Source organism: Pleurodeles waltl, chromosome 6, assembly GCF_031143425.1.
Source record: "Pleurodeles waltl isolate 20211129_DDA chromosome 6, aPleWal1.hap1.20221129, whole genome shotgun sequence".
In the NCBI taxonomy this organism is placed as follows: domain Eukaryota; kingdom Metazoa; phylum Chordata; class Amphibia; order Caudata; family Salamandridae; genus Pleurodeles; species Pleurodeles waltl.
The window spans coordinates 699,890,825-699,910,929 of NC_090445.1; the positions used below are offsets into that span (position 1 = coordinate 699,890,825).

A 20,105-nucleotide genomic window follows, 5' to 3' on the forward strand; every position below is an offset into this window, starting at 1 on the left:
GCTTTACCGCCGCGGTCAGAATAGGCCTGGATGCACCGCCAGCCTGTTGGCGGTGCATCCGCAGTCCCAGGCCCCGGCGGTCCATGACCGCCAGGGTCGTAATGACCCCCTAAGGGTGTCCAAGATACCCCACCCCTAGACCCTGAAAAGTAGGAGTAAAGTTACGCTACTACCCCAGAAAGACAAGAAAGTCAAGATGGGGGATTCTGCAAGGACAACAACTGACTGCAAAACACTGAAGATGAATTCCTGGACCTGAGGACTGTAAAGGAAGGGGACCAAGTCCAAGAGTCAAGCAAGTGTCCGGGGAAGCATAAGAAAACTCAATACTCAGAGTTACTAAAAATAAAGGTACTTTATTTTAGTGACAATATGCCAAAAGAATCTCAGAGGATCTACTCCCTTAGGAGGTAAGTAATATACACAAAATATACACACACAAACCAAATCAGGTAAGTAAACAGAAAAGTAGTGCAAACACTGTAGAACACAATAGAATGCAATAGGGAGAAATAGGCCTAGGGACAACACAAACCATATACTCCAAAAGTGGAATGCGAACCACAAATGGACCCCAGGCCTAGTATAGTGTGTAGAGGGTCGCTGAGAGAGTAAGAAAACACTAAGGGTGTCCAAGATACCCCACCCGTAGACCCTGAAAAGTAAGAGTAAAGTTACCCTACTACCCCAGAAAGACAATAAAGTCAAGATAGGGGATTCTGCAAGGACAACAACTGACTGGAAAACCCTGAAGATGAATTCCTGGACATGAGGGCCTGTAAAGGAAGGGTACCAAGTCCAAGAGTCACGCAAGTGTCCGGGGGGAGCACGAGCCCACTAAACCCCGGATGAAGGTGCAAATGGGCTGCCTCCGAGTTGAAGAAACCAAAGAGTCTGCAACAACGGAAGGTGCCAGGAACTTCTCCTATGGTCAGAAGATGTCCCACGGCATGCTGGAGGATGCAGAGTTGTTTCCACGCAGAAAGATTGCAAACAAGCCTTGCTAGCTGCAAGGGATGCAGTTGAAGATTGTGGGTGCTGTCAGGGCCCAGGAAGAACCAGGAGGTCACCCCTTGGAGGAGAAGACCGAGGGGGTGCTCAGCAACACAATGAGCCCACCTAGAAGCAGGCAGCACCAGCAGAAGCACCTGAACAGGCACTTAGAAGATCTGAGGATGACGGTCAACTCAGAGCAACAAAAGAGGGTCCCACGATGTCAGAGTCCAACTCAGTGAGTTGGGCAATGCAGGATGGAGTGCTGGGGACCTGGGCTAGGCTGTGCACAAAGGAAGTCTTTCAAAAGTGCACAGAAGCCCTAGCAGCTGCAGTTCACACAGTACACAGGATTACTGTCTGACGTGGAGAGGCAAGGACGTACCTCCACCAAATTTGGACAGAAGGGCCACTGGACTGTCGAAGATACTTGGACCTAGCATCTGTGTTCCAGGGACCACGCTCGTCAGGATGAGAGGGGACCCAGAAGACTGGTGATGCAGAAGTTTGGTACCTGCATTAGCAGGGGGAAGATTCCTTTGACCCACGGGAGATTTCTGCTTGGCTTCCAGTGCAGGGTGAAGGCAGACAGCACTCAGAGCATGCACCACCAGGAAACAGTCGTGAAAGCCAGCATGATGAGGCGCTACAATGTTGCTGGTAGAATTCTTGCTACTTTGTTGCGGTTATGCAGGCGTCCTGGAGCAGTCAGCGGTCGATCCTTGGCAGAAGTTGAAGAGGGAAGTGCAGAGGAACTCTGGTGAACTCTTGCATTAATTATCTGGTGAGATTCCCACAGAAGAGACCCTAAATAGCCCACAGAGGAGGATTGGCTACAGAGAAAGGTAAGCACCTATCAGGAGGGGTCTCTGACGTCACCTGCTGGCACTGGCCACTCAGAGCTGTCCATTGTGCCCTCACACCTCTGCATCCAGATGGAAGAGGTCTGGGACACACTGGAGGAGCTCTGGGCACCTCCCCTGGGAGGTGCTGGTCAGGGGAGTCGTCACTCCCTTTTCCTTTGTCCAGTTTCGCACCAGAGTAGGGCTGGGGGGATCCCTGAACCGGTGTAGACTGGCTTATGCAAGGAGGGCACCATCTGTGCACTTCAAAGCAATTCCAGAGGCCAGGAGAGGCTACTCCTCCCAGGCCCTTTACACCTATTTCCAAAGGGAGAGGGTGTAACACCCTCTCTCAGAGGAAATCCTTTGTTCTGCATTCCTGGGGCAGGCTGCCCAGGGGGGCAGAAACCTGTCTGAGGGGTTGACAGCAGCGGTAGCTGCAGAGGAGACCCGGGAAAGTTAGTTTGACAGTACCCGGGCTCTATGCTGGAGACCCAGGGATGCATGGAATTGTCCCTCCAACACCAGAATGGTATTGGGGTGGCAATTCCATGATCCTAGACATGTTACATGGCCATGTTCGGAGTTTCCATGGTGACGCTACATATAGGTATTGACCTATATGTAGTGCACGCATGTAATGGTATCCCCGCTCTCACAAAGTCTGGGGAATTTGCCCTAAACAATGTGGGGGCACCTTGGCTAGTGCCAGGGTGCCCACACACTGAGTAACTTTGCACCTAACCTTCACCAAGTGAGGGCTAGACATATAGGTGACTTATAAGTTACTTAAGTGAAGTGTAAAATGGCTGTGAAATAACGTGGACGCTATATCACACAGGCTGCAGTGGCAGTCCTGTGTAACATTTGTCTTAGCTCACTATGGGTGGCAAAAGAAATGCTGCAGCCCATAGGGATCTCCTGGAACCCCAATACCCTGGGTAGCTAGGTACCATATACTAGGGAATCATAAGGGTGTTCCAGTGTGCCAATCAGAATTGGTAAAATTAGTCACTATCCTGCAGTGCCAATTTTAAAAGCAGAGAGAGCATAAACACTGAGGTTCTAGTTAGCAGACCCTCTGTGATACACTTAGGCACCACACAGGGAACACATACAGGGCATACTTTATGAGTACTGGTGTCCTGGCTAGCAGGATTCCAGTGACACATAGGGAAAAACAAACTTACAAACAGTAAAAATGGGGGCAACATGCCAGGCAAGATGGTACTTTACTACACATGGCAAATAAAGGGGCAAGAGAAGTGGATTTATCTTATCTAGAGGGTAAAATATCTACCCAGTTAATGGTGCGTGGTTGGAGAAATTAGGATACATTTCATTATACAGAGACCCTGCCTAACCCTAAGTTCAGGAATGTGGTATTCAAATTTATGGTTGAGGTAAACTCAAGGACCTAGAGGACAGAAGCTGCAGGGAAACATCTGCTTTTTTGGCATTCCGGAACAGGCTGAGGAAACAGATGTCAGAACCTTCCTTCAAGATCTTTTCCTGACCCTCCCAGGACTCAAATTTATTCCCTCTTTGGAGTTCTAAGGAGTACACAGAATGCGTCCTATATGTAGACACTTGATGGACCGGGTAAGCCCCATAATAGCATGCTTCCTCTGGCATAAACATGTGTTAGACCTGGCATGCTTGACGTAGTCTCCCCTGTATTTTTTTACCTCTACTTCACATTTTTTGACTGTGGGCTAGACTTTACTTTTGCTGGTTTTGGTGCTCTGGACACTTTACCATGGCTGCCCTGTGCTAAAGTACAAGTGTTCCCTGTGTAAATTGTATATGTAATTAGCTTGTCCTTGATAGGCATATTTGATTTACTAGTAAGTCCCTAGTAACGTGCACTAGAGGTGCCAAGGGCCTGTAAATCAAATGCTACTAGTGGGCCTGCATCACTGACTGTGCCACCCGCATGAGTATCCCTGTTAAACATGGCTCAGGCCTGCCACTGCAGTGTCTCTGTGTGGAGTTTTTAAACTGCCAATTCGACCTGGCATGTGTACCCATTTGCCAAGCCCAACACTTCCCTTTTTATACCTGTAAGGTACCCCTAAGTTAGGCCCTAGGTAACCCCATGGGCAGTATGCAGTGTATTTTATAGGTAGGACATGTACTGGTGTGTTTTACATGTCCTAACAGTGAAATACTATCAAATTCGGTTTTCAATGTTGGAAGGCCTAGCTCTCTCATAGGTGCTGCTTTTAAATAACTTTTAAGTGTAGTTTCCTTTTGGGAGCAGATAGAAATTTGGAGTTTGGCGTCTCTGAACTCACAATTTAAAAATACATCTTTTAGTAAAGTTGTTTTTTAGACTGTCAGTTTGGAAATATCACTTTTAGAAAGTTATAATTTTATTATCTAAACCATTCTGTGACTCTGCCTGCTTGTGTATTCCTTGTCTGTCTGTCTGAGTCAGACTGACAGTTGGGCTGTTTGTGAATCTCCACTAGACAGTGACACAAAGGGATCTGGTGTGTAGCCTGCATAGCCTTATGGGCCATAGAATGGATGCAGGAGTGGTCATTTACACTCACATTGGCTGTGCCTGCCCTCACACAATGCATCCTCCAACCCCCTGATGTGAATCTGGAGCCAGGCCTGGAGAAGGCAGGATCTGGTGAACAACTGAGACTTTCCTTTGAAGTTTGCCTACTTCAAAGGCAGAAAGGGGATATAAGTAGTGGACCCAACCCCCCCCAGATTTTTAGAACACTTCTGGAACCAAGAGGAACCTCTGCCAAGGAGAAGAGCTGAAGAACTGGAGGAGGAGTACTTACCCTTTGATGTGTGTGCTTTGCTGGGTTGGCCTACAGTTGCTGCTTCTACCTTGGAGAGGACAAAGACTGGACTTTGCTGTGTATTCTGCTTGTGAAGTTTCTCCAAGGGCTTGGACTGAACTAGCCCCCTGTTCTGAAGTCTCACGGCAATCAACAACTTTCTCTCCCAGCCCCTGGACTTTCTACTAAGACTCCTACTCTGCCAAGAGCTGCCTAATCAAGTCCCTGGGCCCTTGGAAGGAGAAGCTGGTGAAAAAACAAAAAGAACCAAGTGAACTGACTTTGAACGACTCCGGACTGATGCCACTGCCAGATCCTACCTGCAACCGAAACCGTGGTCCTTGCTGGAGTGCGATGACCCCGCAGGCCCAATGCCACCACAGCCTTGCTGAAGTCCCTGACTCTGTGAGTCCCGAAGTGCTGTATGACCGTCGTCCATGACACCCGACTTCGATGAACCAGGCTGTGACCGCTGGGTATCGACCCCGCCAGAAGTGCTCAGATCCAATGTTTCGCACCGACGGTGCCTCACCCCCACAACAAGGACTAGATGCATCTGCTCTTTCGTTCTGTGCATCGGAACCAACGCTGCTCTGGATCCAGCGACACCTCGATCCCAGACTTGTTTTCGCATTTTCACAAGGTATTGTACCTGGGGGTCCGTGTGACTACGTGACCAGCTCTTTTAGCTTCAGATTGTTGGGAACTACTATGTCACAACACTGTGATATCACTAATTCAAGGCATGTGTGTTTCCAAGCACTATATTGAAGTTTAATCTTTAAAAAATCATAACTTTGCTTATGTATGTTGGATTTTTGTCATTTTGATCTTGTTTTACTCAGACAGATCAGATATTGGCAATTTTTCTAACCTGGTGTTAAGTCCTTTTGTGGTGTTTTCACACTGTTACTGCATGTGATTGTACAAAAGACTTTACACATTGCCTCTGAGATAAGCCTGACTGCTTGTGCCAAGCTACCAAGGGGGTGAGCCAGGCTTATCTGAGCTGTGTATCTCCCTTATACTGACTAGAATGAGGGTCCAGGCTTTGACAGAGTGCGTACTGACTGCCAACCAGAGACCCCATTTCTTACAACAAGTATGGCAGATCACGATAACAGCCTGTCCCCATGGCCTGTATGTTTTCAAAGGACACAAAATACACATTGTTGTTGACTTTTCCTGTGAAACTAATGATAAACTGAGGGTGTACTTGGCCCCACAACCCTAATTGTGCCAGTTGGGTATTAGGTTTGAACTTTTTGAGCCTGCCCGGATGTGGATAACTAACGACGGCAGCTCCAGGGATTTCTTAGATCTTGATGTGCACCTCCTCTTTCTAGGTGGCCTCTTGCACCAATCAATACATCATGCACCGCAGGGCCCGTCCCCCACCTTTCATCATGTGGATACATTCATGCCGCCTTGCATCTACAAAGGCAACCAAACTTTGAAAGACACCTTCAAGTGAGTCATGGTCCTGGATCAACTGCAGAGATCCCAGGATGGCAGAGAAATGACTCTCCAAGTGATGGTGGCTCTGTCTGAAGTCCAGGGTCATGACAAGTCTGGATCACTGCTGAAACCTTTGTTTACCAAGGGCTAATATGTATCCTGCAGCCTGACCCTAGTCCTGAGGCTTAGCAATAAACTGATTGTGGCCCCTGTCACCAATAGAAGGAGCACTTGAGTATATCCTTTGAATGTCATTGTCGATTTCCCATGAAGCCTAAACTTTTGGACCCACTACTGATTCCTCAGGGATGCCCACTAAATGCCTTATCTTGAGACACAATGAAAATATGCTAGTTATGACTAAACCTCTGTGTACTGATGTGCGACAAAGGGGAGTGGTTCATTGGACTACTTAAGTTTGTTCATGCTTCACACTGTCCTGCCTCTTGCTAATCTAACATGAACGCTCACTGCATGGCACCCTCCAGGGACGTATTCAGGGTTGTTGTAATGTATCTCTATTTCTCTGAAATGTAAAGGGTTGCCCTGCCCTGCAAATGCCTGGTTACAGCCTATCCGTTTGACACCTCCTTTGGTCACATCTGGCTAGTATTACTACTGGTGCACATGGTGCCTCTTTGGGGGGGGGGGGTACTGATTGCCTTATTATTGGGATGTCCTGCTATACACCCCAGCATAGCCAAATCTCTATGACCTTTTGTTAGACCACAAAGGATGGCGTACAGGGTGGTCTCCTCCCTGCTGGCATTTGTGATCCCCATTGTCGCACCTGATGCAGATCCTTCATATGAGACTTCCACATGTCTTGTTCCCAAGCTGTAACAGTGACTCATGTTTTGCTCATACATGCCTCATGTTATGTTGGGACCAATAGTCTCATAGGATTTTATTACTGTTTTTTGTTCAACATTGTTCTCTGAACTAGTATACCCGCTGCTCTGATGTTGTTTTGTCTCATGGTGTCTGTCCGAACCTCCTGAATTGTCTATGTGGCTCTGCTTGACCATTTCCCCAACACCCCCCTCCTCTCTGCATTCTCCCCTCCTTCATATCCCTATTGCCACTTCCCCCTCTACATGGTTACTGGCCCTACCCTTCAGGAGGGTGATAGATGCTTCCTGCACGACTGACAGGCGTCCTCCCACATACCGTCTTGGTCACATCCCTCCCCCATGACTATGAATACCTGAGACCCTATCCATTCCCAGTGAACCCATCCTTTTTTTGTTTTTAGTCCACATACCCAGCTCTAAAATCACTTTATTTTACCCCTGTACACCTTTGAGGCTGCCCTCCCCTCGGGGACTCCAGGAGCATTGGTGGAACAAGTCTAGACCTGTTCACAGTACCTGCTGTTTACAGTCTTTGGCCCCCAATGAGGACCTCCTAGGTCTGGTGCCACTCTCTTCTGGTTTTCTCTCCCTCCCCCCCACCTTCCACCTCATTCCCCATCACCCCAGACCCCGGTAATAACAGACGCATCCTTCTCCACAGAGTCAGAGGGATCCCCTGCATGCCCTTTCTTAGCATTTTCCTCCCCTTGCCCCTTCTCTCCCTACTTGTTCTCCCCCACTCATTCTCCTGCCCCCCTAGCCCCCACCAGGTGCCTCCTATCCACCCCTGGACTTCCTCTGGCCCACCAATCTTTGTTATCTCCCGGCCTGATCTACACAGCCTGTGAGCCATGTGACCACATGCCCTTGGCCAGCTCAATGGCCTCCCCAGCTCCCATGGATTCCACCTTGTTGTGCACCATATACTGGAATGTTAATTGACTGACTCACTATATAAAACAGAAAAAGGGCTGTCCTACCTGCAGTCTAAACGTATGGATGTAGCTCTCCTACAGGTAACCCATCTCTCCCACTTGGAGTCTCAGAAGCTGTGCCGAGACTGGGTGGGCTAAGTGTTGCACAGTAGCTGTCCGATGGCAGCCCCTGAGGAGCACAACCCTGCTCAGGAAAGGTGGTGTTTCCATCCTCTTGCTCAGATCCCTGCCCTTCACCATCCTCAAGTCTTGGTCTGACCCAGACGGCTGTTATATCCTAGCCAAACTTAAACTTGTAAGTGCAGGTTATGATTTGGCTCAAACTATGCCCCCATGGGCCCCAAGCGCTTTTTCTTTCTCCAAATTAATCACCTTCTGACAAAGATCAGTGCCTCAAACTACCTCATCAGGGGGATTGGAACCTGGCATGCCATGCAGTGTTTGACTGCACTGACCCCTTAGACCTTGGCCACAATGCGGACAGGGTTCTCCTGGAAGATGTGATTTCGGACCACGGCCTGATGGACCGCAGGGGTCTTTCCAACTCGAAAGAACGTGAATACACCTTTATTTCACTGGTCCATAATACTCAATCCCTTTTAGATGATGTCCTATTCTCCCACCAGCTGGTAGTTCTAGAGAGGGAATCCAAGATCTGCCCTTTCTGACCACTCTCCTGCCCTAACTGCCCTTGACCTAGGACTCTCTTCATCGGGACACAAACCATGGCGATTAAATATATTGTACTACCGTACCCTTGAGGACAAAACGCAACTGCGCTCCCACTTCCCCACATATCTAACCAATAACAAGGGGTGGGTCTCCTCCCAGCAGATCCAGTAGGCAGTAGCAAAGGCGACTATCAGAAGTCAGTTCATGTGGGATGTTGCCCTCGACAATGCATGGAGATGGGCCCAGGAGAAGGAGCTGGTGGTTGAGATTAGAGCTCTCACCCACCAATGCACTGTGGACCTCACTACCCCTGCCTGCTGCTACCTGGAGTGGTCCTGCATGGATTTGAGCATATCATTCACTTCAAAGGCAGATTATGCCCCTCAGCACCTGAAAGGGCAACATTATGAACAGGGTGAGTAGGCAGGTCATCTTTCGGGGACCCAACTACGACAGCAGGAGATAGCACTCGCTATCCGAGCTATTAAGTCTGCTACCAGCACTCTTGTTACCTACCCACAGGCCATTGTAGATGAATTTGCTGATTTCTACCACCCCCTCTATTCCCCAGAGATGAAAGAGGACCCTGCCTGTTTAGCCACCTTCCCTGATGGCATATCTATCCCTTGCCTCAATAGTGATGGCAGGAAGCTACTCAAGTGGGAAATAAGCAAAACTGAGATAGCGCAGGCCATCTCTAGGCTCTCTTACCACAAAGCACCCACGAAGTTCTATAAATGGACAGGTAAGGATACAGTGGACTCCTTATATGAAGCCTTCTGCTAGACAGAATGTATGGGCTCTCTGGGCTCCACTTCAAACAGAGCAGTGATATCGGTCCTACCTCTGTGACGCTATAGGACCATCTTTTTGCTCAATGGAGACATTAGAATTCTGGAAGATTTACTGGTATGTACAAAGGTGGGCTTCGTCTTGGGTCACTCCTGCAGAAATCATCCTGCATACCTCCAAGAAGATGCCCTTGCACTGTCTTTAGATGCCAAAAAAGCTTTCAACAGGGTTGAGTGGTAGTGCATTTTTGCAATCCTATTCTACTCTGGGCTGCGGAATGATTTTATTGCCAAGGTTCGCTGGCGCTGTGACACACCTACGGTCCAGATGAGCTGTGGAGGCTTTCTCTCTGACCCATTCCCTATACGGAAGTGGACGCAACAGGGCTGCCCACTGTTGTTCCTCTCGGTCATCGAACTCTTGGCAGCCTCAATCCAACACTTGCCGCCTATACATGAAGTCCCTCTTTCAGGTGGCACATCCATGATATATCTCTATGCGGATGATATCCTACTCACTCTCACAGCCCTTCCTCGCTGCCTCCCGGATCTGCAAAATATCCTTGTGGACTTTTCGGTGATCTTGTGCTATAGAGTGCATTGGGACAAAAGTGAGGTATTACCCCTTCATGAATCACTACAAGAATGGTTAATTACGGTTTCCTGTTGTGATGGACCCCAACTTGCCTTAGATATCTGGGACTACATGTAGACAGAGCCCTAGATTGAATGGTAGCGGGCAACTTCACCTCCTTGATAGCACACATGAAACTTCATTTTGAGAAATGGTCACACCTGGGCCTTTCTCTCTGGGAGAGGTTCCAAGCAGTGTGAATGGTGACATTTCCATGGTATACCTACATCCTGGGCATACTGTCCCTCCTGGTCCCTCTACCCCTGCTCCACTTTAAAGACAAATGTATATACTCCTTAATCTGCAGGATTTCCCAACCACGCATAGCCAGCACTAAACTCTTGGCTCATCGCATAAGCAGCAGTTTGGGAATTCCCGCAGTGGAAGACTACGCATTTGCTTTCCACCTTTCTCGATTGACCTACCTGCTAAGCAGGATATAGGACTAGTCATTGTGGGTACAGTTCTCACTGGGGGTACCCTTAAGTCCTTTGCATCACTTCGGGAGATGTTCAGTCTCTTGCAGCACCAGTCTTGGAAATATCTTCAGCTGCAGCACTGCCTTCACCACTGCATGAGGCCTAAACCTTGGGTTATCTAACCCTCACCAGTGGTATCCTATCTGAGAAAGTGGGGACGCTTCTGTGGAGTACTGTCAGGTTTTTACAACCTTTTGACATATCAGCTATTTTCCCTTCTCCTACTGACTAACCTTCACACTAAATGAGAGACCATTTTACAGATGGACTATGAAGCAGAGGATTGGACCAAAGTATTGGAGGCCCTCGACCATGGAATGTGCGAGACTTGCATGAAATTCGGACTCTTCAAAACCCTGCAAGACTGGCATGGGACACTGGTGAAACTAGGGGCAGCAGGCGTATTGCACCAAGTGAATTGTTGGTGCTGCCCCCATACCCACTGCGATTTATTTTTACCCACTGCGATCTTGTGCACATTCTGTGTGATTGTCCTCCCATCAGAGCCTATTGGGACACAGTCGGGAATATGCTACGTGAGACCCTACTGGTTGCACTCACTCTCTCCTGTCATCTGATCTTTCTCCATGATATGATGGAGCCCCCAGACCTCTCATGCCTGCAGCCCCATCTACTGCACATGGCACTTACTACAGCCAAGCTCTGATTACTTCATCACTGGTGCTCCCCCACACCCCTTTCTCGTGATGAATGGCTGTCAGCAAAGTATTGGACAGCTTCCCATGAGAGAGTCATTTATAGCCTGCAGGACAGGATGGAAGCCTTCAAATATTGGCACCCTTCCTCCGGGGTGCCACACATCCACCCTGAGCTCATCCCAAGTCCCCCTCCATATGCAGCATCAATGAATGTGCCCAACGGATCTGACATGGTTCTGCTTAGACACATCCATCCTTTCCCTCACTGCTGCTGCAAATAAACGCTCCACCCCGCTCCTCTCCTCTCTTTCTTTTTCCCCCACCCTTCCCTTGCACTATTTCACCCACCCCTAATCCCTGCTTTTCCTTAATCCTCCCCTTACCCTCATCCCCGCCTTGGACACTTACCCACTTACTTACCTGCTTACCCACCCACCCACTTTCTCACTTCCCCATGGATGCAAACACGAGACACCCCTATGTGATCACAGCCTGCACCTCCTGGCGACCCAGTGTATCCCTGTATGACCCAACCCTCCCTACCCTTCTGCACCATTTATACATCCAAGGGCCGAATTCAGGCATCCCTACTTTCATTACTTGACCTTCCTACTAAGCACACTGTATGTCCTACCCCCAGTTGAAAATGTGTGCCATTACAGCACCTGGGCATGTTTGCATGCTGGAACTGTGATAGGATGCATCAGCTGTTGTCCTCCTGCTTTAATATGCTCCTCCACATGTTTCTTTCTTGCATCATTACATCATTTGTTTTTGTACCCCATGTATCCCTTTGTGATGCTCCCCATAAAAAAGAATTGCAAAACGCACAAAAAAAGAAAGTACCAACAACCACTTCCAAAGCTACTCCACAGACTTGCTGGCTTGCTCCCTGTTCTTCCTGGGATCTCAGGGACATCAAAGATCTTGAGATCAGCATGATTGCTGCTCTCTCCATTATCTCAACCTGTCTCCGGTCTCTGCTTGGTACTACCGTGTCAGATTTACAGCTGGGAAGTGAGCGTGGTATGCGCACTGTGCAGTTGCCAGTTTTATCAGACTTCAATCAACTTATTCCACTTAGACAAAGGTCCCAGCACTTCTGACCTTTGTACCGGGTGGAGCCCCCATCTTCACATCTTGCACTGCTACACACTGGAGGAAATCATTCTCCAGTGTGGCCCCGTTCACCTGCATGCAGCGAGGAGCTGTGCCTGCCCTCACCACATCAAAGGAAAACCTCCAATGCGGCCCAGTGTGGCTGAACCTGGTGCCGAGCGACATCGACACACAGACGCATTGTGGGAGTGCATGAGTGGCTTAGCGCAACTCTAGCTGTGTGCGCTTTCCTGAGCATCAACTTTTGAAATCTGACACATTCCCAAACTTGTAAATCTGGGAATGCATCAGATTCCGTTGGGTTCCATGGGTGTTGTGGGGGAATACCTCAAACAACACCCATAGAATGCCCCTTTCACACAATGTTATGCATGAAAGTGGTCCATATTTACAAGGCCATGAAAAGCCATGCATGGTAGCTTTATTGCGTGGCCCATGAAAAGCCATGCATGGTAGCTTTATTACGTGGCCTTGTAAATATGGGCTGGAACACTGCGCCACTGGAGCATAAAAGAAATAATGTTCCGGTGGCTCAGTGTGCCACTAGGGCCTTGTAAATGAAGCCCTGAGATTGCATGGCGCACCTTTTGATTAATTTCAAAATTGAAATAGCTTGATTGGATTTTTGTCATTTTGGTCATATTTCTAATAGATAAACAGCATCTATTTTCCTAATACTGTAGGGAGTGTTCATGGGGTTAGTATAGGTAATTAAGTTTGCACCCATGTTTATACAATAAAAATCTGTACTTACACTATTTCAATTTCATCCCAATAGATCCATGTTCAAGAAGATCTGCTGGTGTCTTCCAATACCTATCCTGTGATCCTCGCTTCTTTCGACCAGTGGAGACAATGTATTTACATATTTACCCTTTAATTAGCCCTAGGTCAACAGCACACATCTGATAACAACATTTCAGAAATGATGCTACTGTGCAACCTTACTGGTGAATTGTGCTCCCTGAATCTGCAACTGGTTGGATGCCTTGTATAATTCAGAAAGGGAGCAGGGCAAATTATAGTGTCCCCCATTCAGTATTCAATCTGCCAAGCCCAGGAAGAAAATATACATTTTAGCATCTGAATTTTAGGATTGGTGGATATATGTTCTCTTAATTTTGTTTTTTTGACTTTATATTACAAAAAATGGCAGTACCTAAAAATGTAGCAATTGAAAAAGCAACAGGACTAGCTTGTTGTCCTGATTTTGATGTGCTAACTCATGCAAACAAAGGCATGCACAAATCATGCAAAAATCATGCTTGCATGCATTAGCATGTTAAAGTCAAACCTATTAGAAGTGTCAACGATGGGTGTGCCGAGAGTGAGCACTGCAAGACTCCAGTGGCTTTTGCTGTTTGTAAGTGAGTGAGTAGTACAAACCTGGATTACCATAAGCTGTTAGCAAGTATCCTGTGAGTGAGCAGATGCTTGTTATTAGGGGCCTGATTTAGAGTTTGGTGGATGGGGTTGCTGTCATGGATATCCGTTCCGTTGTACTACGATTTCATAATATGCTATGGAATTCGTAATATGGCAGATTGGGTATCTGTAATGTTTGTGATGGAGTAGCCCATCTGCCAAACTATAAATCAGGCCCTAGGAGTATTACGAGTAAGTCAAACAAGCATCATTAGATTGGAACAGAATATAGGCCCTGGCAACACACTAAAATTGGCCATCATTTGTGAATCAGATAGGTAAATAAGGGATCGATATTTAGTCATTTTTGAATTTGTAATGACACATTGGATAGGTTTTTTGCCAGCTATAGGAGACTACATGCATTTGTGCTTGTTGCAGTCAATGTAAGTGTTAATATTAGTTAAATAAACAGTAAAAACGGGCCCACAAGGCCAAAATCCTCAAAAAAAAAAAAAAAAGGGTACTCACACTATCAGACCAGTTTCTCGGGCACTACCTGACTGCCTGATATGCCAGTCCAACTTTCCACACAGTTCAACAGTATCATAGGCTGCTACCAGATCTCCTGAAAGTTAGCGGCACTGGCCAAATCTTCTTGCAACAATTCTGTATTTTGCACTTCATTTTCTGAATGGCAAACCTTTATACATTTGTTTGTTTTGGAACCTACAGTTCCTCAGCTATTTAGCCAAGAGATTTGTAATTGTCAGTCTAAAATATTAGCAAATAGTGAGAGGTAAAGACCTTACAAGTAATAACATGGAGGTATTTCACAACATGACTAGAGAGGAGACAAAAACCATGAATTTACTGAAAGCCACGTTGGTATTGTCATTAAACCAGTAGACAAGGGGGAGGCATAGTTGTCGACTACAACAATGAATTAATGTATAAGACTTCTTCAGTACCCAAAAAACAACAAGATCCTAGAAATTGACCCTACACCAGAGTTGAAGTTGGAGATAAAACAATTGATAGAGTTAAAAATTATAAGATTATGGCGGTCATTCTGACCGCGGCGGTCGGCGGTCGCCGCCGAAAGACCGCGGCGGCCATTCCGGCTTTCCCGCTGGGCCGGCGGGCGACCGCCAGAAGACCACCGGCCGGCCCAGCGGGACAGCCCCTTCAACAATGAAGCCGGCTCGGAATAGAGCCGGCGGAGTTGAAGGGGTGCGACGGGTGCAGTGGCATCCGTCGCGATTTTCACTGTCTGCACAGCAGACAGTGAAAATCTTTGTGGGGCCCTGTTATGGGGCCCCATGGCAGCCGTTCCCGCCATCCTGGTTCCGGCGGTGGACACCGCCAGAAACAGGCTGGCGGGAAGGCGCTCGGAATCCCCATGGCGGTGCTGCAAGCAGCGCCGCCATGGCGGATTCCCTGGGCCAGCGGGAAACCGGCGGGAAACCGCCGGCTCCCCTTTTCTGACCGCGGCTTTACCGCCGCAGTCAGAATTGCCCAGGAAGCACCGCCAGCCTGTTGGCGGTGCTTCCGCCGCCCTCCGCCATGGCAGTCATGGACCACCAAGGTCAGAATGACCCCCTATATCTATTAAGGGGACGAAATTCCTTTATATCAGTATCCCTGTCACACCATATTCCTACACTCTTCCAAAACTACATAAGAGCAGGAACGCTGCCTCAGGAGTCTCAGGGATTGATTCAAAAGACTTCAGCATAAATGGAAGATACTTAAGATCTATTCAATATATTGGAGGAGATTCAGTTTTATCCTGACCATAATCTACTAATGAGTTTAGACATTGAAAGCCTACATACAATTCTACCCCGGGACAAAACCCTTAAAGTCACACATGATATCCTAGAGCAGGGTGACTGGGAATACACAACACCAATATCTTTCATGCTAGAAATAACCAAACATTTGCTTGAGTATGATGGCACCCTCTGCTTGCAGATATATGGAATTTCAATGAGAAGTACCTTCCCCTAAGTGTGACCTGTTATTATACCCACAATTTTGAAAGCAGATTTATTTTAAAGTCCAACACCACTTTTTAGAAGAGCATAATATTTCGGAAAATATATATTGATGATGTGCTGGTGTTCTGGTCAGGGGATCTCTTGTGTACCTTGCCTTTTTTCCTGTGGCCAAATGGTTGGGACAAGTTTTTAAGGTTTACACACACAGTCCTTGACGTGACTATATTCAAATAAGAATGCAGGCAAGAACTCAAAACCCTACAGATAAAAACACACTTCTTAAGTTCAATAGTTTTCACCCTCGTCCACTCAAAGAAAACCTACCCTGTGGCCAATTTCTAAAGCTTAGGAGGAATATTAGTAAGATAGTAGATTTTAACCAACAAGCCAAGACCCTTTTGGAAAAATTGTAGGCCAGTGATTACCTGCAGACCATCATTAAAAAACCCTGAAAAGAGCCTGAAATTGAGAACAGAGAAGCACTCTTGGGATGTAACACACATAACACACTATGCAGCAGAGATTCCTTTAACTGTGTTAAAATCTTTAATGTAGTTTCCAAGCAGGTAAAAAAAAAAAATAAACAAAGATTGGTGAATATTTTACACAGGTTCACATAAATGGGAAAAACGTATGTTTTCGTATGACTGTGCAATCCTTCTGAGGGATAAGCTGATATCCACTAGAGTAAAGAAGTACAGGAATACTAGAACCATGGTCCTAAACTGCTGGGGGCTCCTAGACATTGCAGGGCACTATCGCCGTGGAAATTGTAGTATTTGCCACCTAACAGTCACAGCGAAGACTCTGGATCTAGAATTGGATTATTATAAACCATACAAATTGCAGTTCTACACAAGTAATTTATATGACACCTTGCCCCTGTGGGTTATAGTACATTGGCATGACTAGCAGAAAAATAAATACAACCTTGAATATGTGAGAACATAAGCAACATCCATTGCAAGAGAAGCACCACCAAGATGACAGAATATTTCCTGTCCACAGGACACACCACAAATGACCTGACATGGATGGTTATTGAACAACGTGCCAAAAGGAATCCAGATAAGTTATTGTTTGAGAAACAGCAAAAATGTATTTATCATCTATCCACTCACAAAGCTGGATTAAATGACAATACCCCTTGGAACATGGTTCTAATTTAGGATGAATATACAATGGGAGAGTGGGGTTTCACCAATGTCCACTGATATTCTCACTGATTAAAGATCTGGCAGATTTTTAGCACTGTATATGATGAAGTAGTGTAGGCGTTGCAAAGTGGATAGACACCACAATCCAAACACTGCAGTTCTGTACCTTTCCTATTCTTTGCCTAATATCTGCAATTCAACCATTTCCCTTTGTCTATGAATGGTGAATTGTAACACTACTATTCTATTTTGACTCACTGCACATTTTTGATCCACACACTACATTGCGTGGATAAGAAGTATGTTTTTACACATGTTTTTTCTCATGAAAGCAGTATTGTGCTCCCAATCTTTTGTTTGGTTTGATAGAGACAATGTAAAGAAATAATCAAACGCTTCTACTTTTGAGACTTAGGGGGTTATTACAACTTTGGAGGAGGTGTTAATCCGTCCCAACAGTGACGGTAAAGTGACGGATATACCACCAGCCGTATTACGAGTCCATTATATCCTATGGAACTCGTAATACGGCTGGTGGTATATCCGTCACTTTACCATCACTTTTGGGATGGATTACCACCTCCTCCAAAGTTGTAATAACCCCCTTAATGCCCCTGGTCAAGCTTTGGGTACCACTGCTAAGCCCACAGCATTGTGATGCTTGAAGTAATTCGTGCTTTAAGACCAGCAGTTATCTGTTAGAACTGCCGTCCTCACTCTGGTTGGGAGCTACGGTTGGTATAGTGTTGCGACAAAATGACACATGTAACACACTTCTCACTGCTAAACATCTCACCCAGAAGATGCTTATTAAACTCTCAACTGCAGCCAAGAGCTTACATGCACAACTTACAGGATACCAAGCAGAACTTTACTGGGCGCATTGGCTTGACGAAGTAAGTATCGGTGAAGGGATGGGGCTTCTTACAGATAGATTAGTGTCTCCGTGAGAGGCACAGGTAATTTTAAGAAAGATCTTAATCCATATACTCCATCTTCAGTGTGTGACTACAAGCACTGTCTGTCTCCAAGGCTCTATAATGATATGCTCAACACCATTTAATGTAGGTCAATTGGTCTGACTTTTTCAGCGTGGTTCATTGAAATACATATAGTGCACTGGTAATGATCAATGCCAAGATCATAAGGAAACTGCTTTTAGGAGTCCCCTTTGTTCTGTTCAAAGGTTGTTTAGGACACATGTAGCAAGCTCTCTCTTGTTTGGTGGCGAAATTCAAAAGAACATAAGCAGAATAAACAGAAGCACAAGTAGTGTTCGCGGCTGTGTAATTGAGCTATTATTGATAATCCTATATCAAAGAGTAACACAAAATTACCAAAATTAATCCTATTACTCATGGGTAATTGGTAAAAATGAGCAGTGCAATGGATCAGTGTCCAAATATTTAAATTATGCTTATCTGATGAGCAATACAGAAGATAAATAATAGCGTTGGTGGGAAAAGCACTTTATTTGAAGATATGCAGTCGGTAGAAAAAGAAGACTGAACTTTCACTGCAGAACAGACGAGCTAATGCAAATGATATATTGTAAATCATCTCCTAACCATAATTTGTTTATCTGCATTGAATGGGAATTAAAATACGTAATATTATAAAAAATAAAATAACAAATAAGAGACTGACATACTGTATTGATGCCTGTGGATTTCCTCTCTGTAGTTAGGAACCCCCCAGGCTTTTTCTTTGACTTACTGGCAAAGTTGAAGTCGAGGCATGGCTCACGACCACCACTGTTGCTGGGTTCCCCTTGGCGCCATTTCTGATAATCCCACTGTGAGCCATCAGTCCATACAAATGATCTGTCCTAAAAGCACAAAAAAAGACAATAAATGAATGAGAATCATGCTTCATACATGTGAGAATCTTAGAAAGAAGATACCAAGTTTTCACTACCAAAGTTTCAAAATCATTGACTGTAACATTTTGATCAGTCATGTGGTGCAGTCACCAATTATAATGGTGAACAAGGCCTACTTTGTCCCCATGTCCTATAATGGTGGATGCAACTTTTCAGTTAATGCTGCGGCCATCCAGTTAGCTCATTCAGTTGAGATGGCCGACAGGTAAAAGAACTCCTCTCAGCCTATCAAAATGCTATTTTTTGATGGTGGTACTGCAGGAGTTACACATATCCAGATGTGACTAACTTTTTTAAACTTATTTTCTTAAAACCCGTGGAATAGATTTACACCAAACCATGGGGCATATTTATACTCCGTTTGCGCCGGATTTGCGTGGCTTTTTTTAACGCAAATTCTACGCAAAACTAACTCCATATTTATACTCTGGCGTTAGACGCGTCTAGAGCCAAAGTCCATGGACTTTGTGTCACTTTTTAGCGTGGACACCTACTTTACGTTAATGATATGCAAGGTAGGCGTTCCCGTCTAAAAAATTGACTCAGAGGCATGTGCGCCGTATTTACACTCCCAGGCAAAAATCACGCCCGGGAGTGGGCGGGTCAAAAAAAATGACGTCCAGCCGCTTTTGCGTCGTTTTTTAGCGCCTGGTCAGGGCAGGCGTTAAGGGACCTCTGGGCTCAGAAGGAGCCCAGAGGTGCCCTCCCATGCCCCCAGGGACCCCCCTTGTCACCCTTGCCCACCCCAGGAGGACGCCTAAGGATGGAGGGACCCATCCCAGGGAACATAAGGTAAGTTCATGTAAGTAATTTATTTTTATTTTTTGTGGCATAGGGGGGCCTGATTTGTGCCCCCCTACATGCCACTATGCCCAATGACCATGCCCAGGGGACAGAAGTCCCCTGGGAATGGCCATTGGGCAAGGGGGCATGACTCCTGTCTTTGCTAAGACAGGAGTAATTTCAATGGGGGTTGGGAGTCGAAAAAAATGGCGCAAATCGGGTTGAGGCGATAATTTTGCCTCAGCCTGACTTGCCCCATTTTTTGGCGCCCAAGCTCCATATTCCCCTACGCCGGCGCTGCCTGGTGTACGTCATTTTTTTTCACGCACACCAGGCAGCGCCGCCGGCTAACGCCGGCTAACGTCATTGTATAAATACGGCGCCCGCATGGCTCTTCAGAATGGCGTTAGCTGTCGTTAACTTTTTTTCACGCACAACTCCCATTAAGGGAGAGAGAAAGTCCTAACTGCCTCCCCTCCTCCTGCGTGAGTCAGCATTGATCCCACATGTAGGAAGCTGCTGGAAATGCAGCTCCCTGAGTGTGGGAGCAATCTTTTCATCTCTTTCCCTGCCCATATGATAGCAGGCAGGTAAAGAGCTAAAAACTCTGCTCCCAGCAAGCGCTCCTGCTTGCTGGGAACAGAGTGATGTTTACTTTCACTTGGCAGAAGCTCCAGA

The 20,105-nt window shown here is 46.4% G+C and overlaps 1 protein-coding gene across 1 annotated transcript in view; it reads right to left on the reverse strand.

Annotated features, from left to right (window-relative positions):
- Positions 1-20,105, reverse strand: part of LOC138301688 (lectin-like) — a 191,884-nt gene that overhangs the window by 89,012 nt on the left and 82,767 nt on the right. The window contains exon 4 of the mRNA XM_069242203.1: positions 18,479-18,590. Coding sequence (XP_069098304.1) covers positions 18,479-18,590 — 112 coding nt within the window. The remainder of the gene's footprint in view (positions 1-18,478; positions 18,591-20,105) is intronic.